The following is a 7,966-nucleotide window of genomic DNA, read 5'->3' as shown; positions in this document are numbered from 1 at the left end:
GCCGAGAGCGGAATTGAGTTGTCGCGGCCCTGTCTCAGAGGTGAAGTGTGGGCAAGCTGTGGCATCGTCTCTGCTGATAAGAAACTGCGGGGCTGCCACTCCAGCATTCTTTAAAGATGTTCCTGGCCCCAGTGCACCCGCTTTACCCACGCGAAGCATCAATACTTTAAATCAGTAGGTTGATTGCGCGAGGGGTGCAGCTTATTTACAGGGCTTACTTTTCTTTCATCTCCTGCTGCTTTTCCCGGTTATCAGACAGAACCGCAATTTCCAGTGTGCTGTCCACGGAACCGTATCTTCTAATGACTCTTTCATTTATTTCTCTTTGCTATCATGCGTCTTTCACGGCGACTTATCACTGCTTTATCATGGGTTCGGCGACAGCGGCCCAAAAGCGATTCAGGCAAACATGACAGATTACATAAAAGACATATTGGCATCCATGATCCATTCACCGAGCAATGCAGCATCAAGATACAATTGTTCTCGCTCTTTTCATTCCACGCTGGCTAAAGAGCGACGATATTTCTCGGTTGCTGTGTGCGCAGGTGCGAGCTCATTTACTGCTGTTAACATTCTATCATATCGGTATGCGTACGCAGCTACGTTTTCTCTCCAGCTCCAAATAGTCTTACCTTGCATTCACGATAGCCTTCCCGCCGAAGTGTTACAATACGTTATATGCAATGAAGAACTTGCATTTATCCTTCAACATTTGCCTGCAACTTTGTTTTTAAGCCAGTGTTACTTAAAAAATCGTGAAATATCCTATTCAAAACCAACGCGATACACATAATGCTGTCGTCGGCTCGCAATCCTGCCCTTTGCAAAACAACCCAGTTCATCAACACATTTACGTTAGTAGACAAAGACAGGGTAACGAGAGTCTAGGTGGAGTTTGAAAGCCGACCTGTGGGCGGCTAATCACGTTGAAGTGTTTGCCGACCTTCTGTAGACGTTTTGAGCGTAGTGTGACAATAGTTGCTCACTTTATAAGCCCCCCTGAGCCGCACTACGACTAAACAAGAAAAAAAGAAGAAATAACATGTTATAAGAACAGGCGATGCAACTTTATTTGGTGCTTTCACACAAAATGAGAGTAGCTTTTTCCATGAAACAATACAAAGAAATAAAGGATTAGGGAGAGAGATAAGAGGACTGCATGAAATGTCGCGCGCTTGCGGCATCCCCTGTGCAGCAAGCAACGAAATATATTTCAGAAAGTAAAACACAAAGTAATGTGCACTGCACGCCGTAGGGTGGTGGTAGAGATAACGGTCTGCAAATTACAATAGGAATGGCTCTGCTATAGTATCGGCCAATCGCCAGAGAAATACAAGGCGAATGCGGGTCGCAGGCGCGCACGGAAGAGCACATATCATAACTTATATAGCGTAATTTGCACTGCTTTACGCGAATATTTGCGAAAGCGCGATCAGCTCATGCCACAAAAGAAAAATAACAAGAAAACACTGATGTGGGAAATAGCAAACAGAAGGCAATTATTGCGAACTGCAAAAAAAAAAACCAAAGCAAAAATATCTTCGAGCTCACAACCAATGATTTACAAAAACGTTATATATCAGGTGGAACTCTAAAAAAATCTTCGACACGTATTGGAAAAGGCCCACCTTTGGGGCGCATGAATATGGCATTTATCTTTCCTTCATGGTGTTTCGCAGGGTGTGAGCCGCGTTAGTTGCATCATTTACACAGTAAAGCAAGTGGTGTAAAGTAGTATAAGCTCTAAAATAAAGTTTCACCAATGAGCCAATAAACAAAGAGAAAATATTCAATTATCATTTCACTTCTTCCGAGTGTTGGCGCTGTGTCAACGTATTTTCGTCAACATATTTTGGTTATGGCCGATTCCTCATTTCAATTTTTGCCAGCCATCACTGCACGTGCACAAGCTGACCAGCAGCATGACGTGTGCATACTAATGCAAGGACACCGCCAACAGCCGATACGGGATGCCGCGCACAGTTTTAGTCACAAAATAGCCAAGCTTCGCCAGTTGTCACTCCTTTTACACACGTCATTTTCCAGTGTGTGCACGTTAATGTGAAACAAAGAAGGTATTGCATTCGTACCTTTTCGTTATCGAATTAGCCACTCCTGCGTGAAGGAGGTAGACCATACACTTAGGCGACAAAAGAGACAGAGATATGTTCTAACAGTGCGCTTCACTGCCACTTGTTTCTTGCGGATACCTCATTGTGTCTTCTGGAAGCAATAAACGCACCAACGTATTGACGGAACATTTGAAACACAGCTGGTCAAAAATTGGCGTCGCGTGCAGCAATCGAATTCGCACAGTCAGTCACAGTAGTTTAAATGCCGCAGTTATCCTTACCGTTGTGCTCCAGCGGATCTAAGGACTACGGCCGGTGTGCTCAACGGCACCAATATGGAACCATTGTGTCAGGCACGAAGGGCAGCGCTCATAGCGGTAGCTCGCGGAGGTCGGACGCATTTCTACGCCGGCCTTGATGCGTTTGCACCGGACTCTATACTAACTCATGACAATGCAATAGAAAGACGCTACACTCTTTGCTCAAGGCACGAGTGACACGCATGGTAAGACAACACAAGACGTTTTTTAAGCAGTAAGCAGTGTTCCTGAGAATAACTTTTCTGCCAAGCCGCACCTTATACAATTTGATTTTGTATTCCTTTGTCGAAACTAGCTTTCTCCGAGCATTCACATCATTCTAGCATTTCGATTACCTAAAAGAATGATTCCCCAAACATTGATTGCTCAAATATATGGCTGACTTACAAGTTGTGGGACCAATAACTAAAGTCTAACTGCTCGGTGAACACGCGCTTAGGAGCAGGATTACACGATATTTTGAAACCGAACGCTGTTGCCTGATTAGATATAGCTGAACCGGTTCTGATGAGCTCGTGAGCATCTAAGGCACACAAAAATATTCTGAGAAGATTCCGGTACCCAGACATCTGCAGACGGTCAACTGCATACGGCCGTACATACCATTTTCGATATGCTACTATGCTACAGGCAGCTGACAGAGAGAGTATGAGGTATCCTTTACTGGCGCGGAGCCAACAATTTAAACAAAGCCAACAATTCCTCATACTTGGCCACACTTGGATCATTGGCTTTACAGTAGGCGCATGCGATCCGGGACAACGACACCCGACCACGACGAACGCAGTTGTTCTCGAAGAACATGCGCAGGTCGTCGCTATCCGTTTGCAGGTGTCGAAGCGCGGGCACGGCCTTGGCTACGTCGCACAGGTCGTCGGGTTCGAGTTGCAACCCACGCAGAGAGTGTTCCGTGGCCAAGGTGAGGTGTTCTAGACGCGCAAATGGCCAGCGCCGGCCGTGCCGAACGCAGTATTGCAGAAATCCGATGCACGCGCCCTCGCCGTCGAAGCGGGCGGTGCGAAGTGTGTCGCGAGTGGCAGACAGGAAGGAGCCGAAAGCGACATTCAGGACCTTGACGTTCATATCGACGCACTCCAGGTTGGGGAACGCGTCGTCGTCCACCGGGGTGTCGTCCATGGATCCCATGCAGCTTGCGAGTCTAAGCCTCTTTATCTTGGGACAAAGTCCCGCGATAGTGGAGAACTGCAGACCGCCGCAACTTTCGAGGTCCAGCTCTTCGAGCTCCGGCAAGTTTCTGAGCAGCCGACTTAGCGTAGAGTCCACGTCGCACCAGGCAACGTTTGGGCTGAGTCCGATCATGAGGCTGCGTAGCTGACGGAACGCCGATACCTTAGCGAGCGTTCCCATCGAACCCACAGCCACCTGCAAAATAATTGAGCGCATTATAGCTTTTTGTTTAATTCGTCAGCATTAGGAGCGCCGAAGTCGCAACATGCGCATGTGCGTGATGCCGTTCACGTGGTGGAGGTAGGGTGGGAATGGGAGCGCCTAGAAGGGTGTGCATAAACAGGGTGCCCTAGATAATTTTAGCCAGAGCTTAAAACTATGCCGATGTACCCTACGACGACGCGACGACATGCATATTGTTGTCTTTTGTCTGGAGTAAGTCAAACTTTTTGTATTCCGCTTAAGTGCAGAATTAGTCAATATTAATTATCCGATTTCTGAGGCAACGAAGTTAGGCAAAAAAATACAGTTACAAAGTAGAAGCGGTTTGCAAAACATCCGATTAAACACTTTCTATTTTTTCAGTATTAGCTTTTTCCACTTACTGCAGATGCTAGCGAAATAAAAAAAAGATACCACGTGACATGCGCACTTGCGCGCCATGATTGCAGTGCTCCCAAAAGGCGACAGGGCAACGGAGCATGGGCCGTATAACGTAAAACTATTCCAATATGTTTTTATTCCAATCTTCTGACGTCAAATTTGCGTGACCTCCGACGCAAGCATCGGGCGGTCACCCGCAGTGCTGTCTCTACAAACCAATCAAATGCTCCCCTCGCTCATAGGAGGTCACTTTTGTTTGCTTGAAAAACGAATAACATTGCCTGCACTGAACGGCTTGTCTTACCTAATTGGCTCACAAGAGGCGAGGATCGTGTTCAAGAGGAGAGGGATTCAATGGGCCGAGCCACTGCAGTGAATATCGATAACCGGATGAAGAGGGTGGTGCCGGCGTGTGCGATTGGTCCGCTTTCTCTTACTTAGCTTGCGGTGGCTCGTCGACAATCGCGGCGGCACGCAACGGAAGTTTAAAAATGACGCTAAAACGGATCCTCAGTAAGGAAGAGTTGGCCGTATGAGGTCGTAAACGTGCTGAAAGTTCTCGAAAACGTTACACGGCCACGCAAAAAGTGCGGGAGTTGGCCGACGTTGAGGATGATCTTGAGATAAAAACCGGAGGTTTATTTACATTATTTACAGTAAGAACATGAGGTAATTAACAGTCATAAAGTCATTGATGGCCGGTAGCAAATCGGACGCTGCGGCCCATGGCAAGAAGCTCGAAAGAGATGAATGAAGGAATGAATGCTCGTTCTGCTCCCGGTCTCTGGCTTTTTACCCCTTTGGTGCCTCGAGGTCACGTCCTCTTCGGCCAATCGTCGAGCCCGCTCAGGTGACGTCATTTTCGGCCAATGGTAGGCGCCCGTGCGAGTGCAGTCACATTCGACTCAAGGGCTCGCTCGCTTCACTGTCCGAGGGATGACTTGCCTCCGGTATTGCCCTCCGTGTCTGCAACTGCCGTCACAATAGGCGGTGGGGGGTTGCTCCCAGGGCTTCACGGTGAATTACAGCCGTCGTTCCCACCGGGTTGGCAAGCGCCGTCACAATAGGCGGATGGGGGTTCCGAGCGCTACACGGTGACTTACAGATGTTGTTCCCTCCGGGTTTGCAAGCGCTCAGCGGGGGGAGACGGGCTGTCTTCGAGCGACCTTTCGGAGCTGCAAAGCAGCTTTGCTCGGGACCCAGGTTATCTGGAATCGTGCCAGGCTCTCGCTACGCTTTCGGGAGGAGTCAAGCAGTGGGACAATAGCTCTACACGCGGCGCACGAGGTGGGGGACGCCAACTTGTCTGGACGTGCTGCGCCTCGGGAACGTGGTAGATGCGCTTCTGCGAACCTTAATTAGGTGCGAAGGCGATTTCATGTGGTCTGGTGAGCTTGAAGGATGCCAGGAAAAGGGCCCGTATCTAACAGCACCCACTTGGACGCTGACGTAATGCGCGAACCTAATAGTTGCCTTTCACCCCTACCGAGGCAACTTTTACATGCTTTCCTTTCGGTTTCTGGACAGTGCCTGCCAAGCGCAGTATGATTATCCTGCATGTATGTACGATTTCTGCGCGATTTTCCTTGCTTGAGAGGGCCGCTGGGCCGTCCGACAATCTTTCGACGAAATGTAGCCATCTACTCACCTAGGCTGGCACATCGAAACACATTACAAGCAGAACTTGTGAAACCTCTGAAAAGTTATAAACTCTAGGAAATCGTACCTGGCGAAACTAAGGTTACATGCTTAGGTGTAATATAAATTGCAAGAAACATTCGTTAGCTAACACGCGTGGTGTCACAAGCCCTAAAACTGCCACATGGCAATAATACGTACTTTTTATTGCAATCGAGATAACGCTGGGCACTCCAAACACATTGGCGCAGTTTGGAAGTCACGTGGTCTGTTGCAGGTACGTGGGGGAGAACGCGAGCGCGCGAGGACAAGTCTTTCCTTGCTGTCTTACGTTGTGCTCAGTAGTGGAGCCCAGATGCGCCGGGGTAATACAGTGGCTATGGTGTTACGCTGCTGAAATCTAGGTCACGCGTTCAATCCCGTCCGCATTCCGACGGGGGAGTTGCAAAAACACCCGTGTACTTACGTTGAAGTTACGTTAACTTACGTTGAATAACGTTGCGTTGAAGTTACGTTAAAGAACGCTAGGTGGTCAAAATTAATTCGGAGTCACCCACTAAAGCCTGCCTCTAAATATGGTTTTGGTGATGGCACTTGAAAACCCCAGAACTTAATTAAATTTTATATGGAGGTCTTGCCATACACGGAATTTCGGAGGTGTGGCACAGCGAAATGGTAAAGGGAACGGCGGAGCGGAACGTTTGCTTTGAAATAAGCATGCGATCTACTCCCTGCCAGCACTCCTTTTCATATTATAGCTTCCTTGCTCACGAAAACGAGAAGTAATGTAGTTTCAGAAAAGTGCAAATTTGAAGGAAGAACACACAACTTGACAAGCGCACATGGGACGTAAGTAGCAGGAATCTTCGTTACTTAAAAAGGATGTTAGTTTCAAGAATTTTACAGTTCGGTAATATATATTATTAAAATTAAATGAAATTATGGGGTTCTACGTGCCAAAACCACTTTCACGCCGTAGTGGAGGACTCCGGAAATTTCCACCACCTGGGGTTCTTTGACGTGCATCTAAATCTATATAGAAGGGTGTTTTCCCATTTAGCCCCCATCGAAATGCGGCCGCCGTGATATTTTTTTTTATCAGCCTGTTATTGAATAACGTAGTTCCCGTAATTTAGGAAAAATGAAGTGAACTAATTGAATGCGGATCTAATGCATGTTCAACGTGAAGGCCATATATGAACATATGGGTTGTTTTCAGTGGCTGCGGAAAGCTCTTTTGGTGAAATTGGTTGGCAACACTACTTTGACAGTGCCAATATAAGAAGCTATGGGCGCCTAAGGTATCAATTTTCATGGAAGAGCTTACAACTGTCAGCATCGTCGATTTTTGCCACTAGCTCATCATTTTCAACTCATAAGAGTGCGTAGTGTCCTAACAGAACAGGGGCGTGCAATAACATCTCACTGCGTTATCAGCCAATGTTATATTTGAACTGTGACCCAATCAGCAAAAGCTCTGATCAATTCTGAATGTGTCAAGTGTGCCAATAACAACCCTTTTAATGTATGTATAAATGATTGACTAGAAAACTGATGCGCCGGAGATGGACAGCTAGTGGCAGCAAGCCTGGCATTCCTCTATGCTGGTAACGTACTGCAAGCTCAAATTTAGACGGCTTAAGGTTGTTAATAGGGTTTTGTGGAAGCAGAACAGAATGCTAAAAAATTTATTTGAAAGACATCATATACATGCAAATGGCCCCCTACTTGTAAAACGTTGCGCATTACTCCAAGACAGTCCCGCAATATTCTCATGTGCAAGTCACCTATACATATATGTATATACATCAACCATATATATATAAAGCTTCAGTGACTTCACACAGAAATAATTTAATTCGTGGTCGGTGCTTTGCAGCCTACAGCTTGTCCTAGAAGAAAAATATTGAATCATTTCGATACCTCTTGCTACTTCTAAACTCTTCGACACTCACAAAGAATAAACCAGGCGTCGACATTATTTTCCGAGGGGCACTTACGTTTCAAGTGCTTAGACATTCTCACAAGATTATCCTTCACACGCCGCCAAAATGCTGTAAAGCTTCTTGGGCGAGTGGGTTGATATGTTTTGAAACAATTGTAGCATAATAAAACACGGAGGAAGAACAGGAAATGACACCA

At 46.8% G+C, this 7,966-nt stretch overlaps 1 protein-coding gene across 1 annotated transcript in view; it reads right to left on the bottom strand.

Moving 5' to 3' along the window:
• Nucleotides 1–1,046: 1,046 nt before the first annotated feature.
• Nucleotides 1,047–7,966, bottom strand: part of LOC142564150 (uncharacterized) — a 40,675-nt gene continuing 33,755 nt past the window's right edge. Inside the window, exon 6 of the mRNA XM_075675016.1 lies at nt 1,047–3,778. Within this exon, the coding sequence (XP_075531131.1) occupies nt 3,056–3,778 (723 nt within the window). The 3' untranslated portion in view covers nt 1,047–3,055. The remainder of the gene's footprint in view (nt 3,779–7,966) is intronic.

Source organism: Dermacentor variabilis, chromosome 11, assembly GCF_050947875.1.
Source record: "Dermacentor variabilis isolate Ectoservices chromosome 11, ASM5094787v1, whole genome shotgun sequence".
NCBI lineage: Eukaryota > Metazoa > Arthropoda > Arachnida > Ixodida > Ixodidae > Dermacentor > Dermacentor variabilis.
The sequence above is the reverse complement of the archived record's forward strand: the minus strand, read 5'-3'. Positions and strand labels throughout refer to the sequence as shown.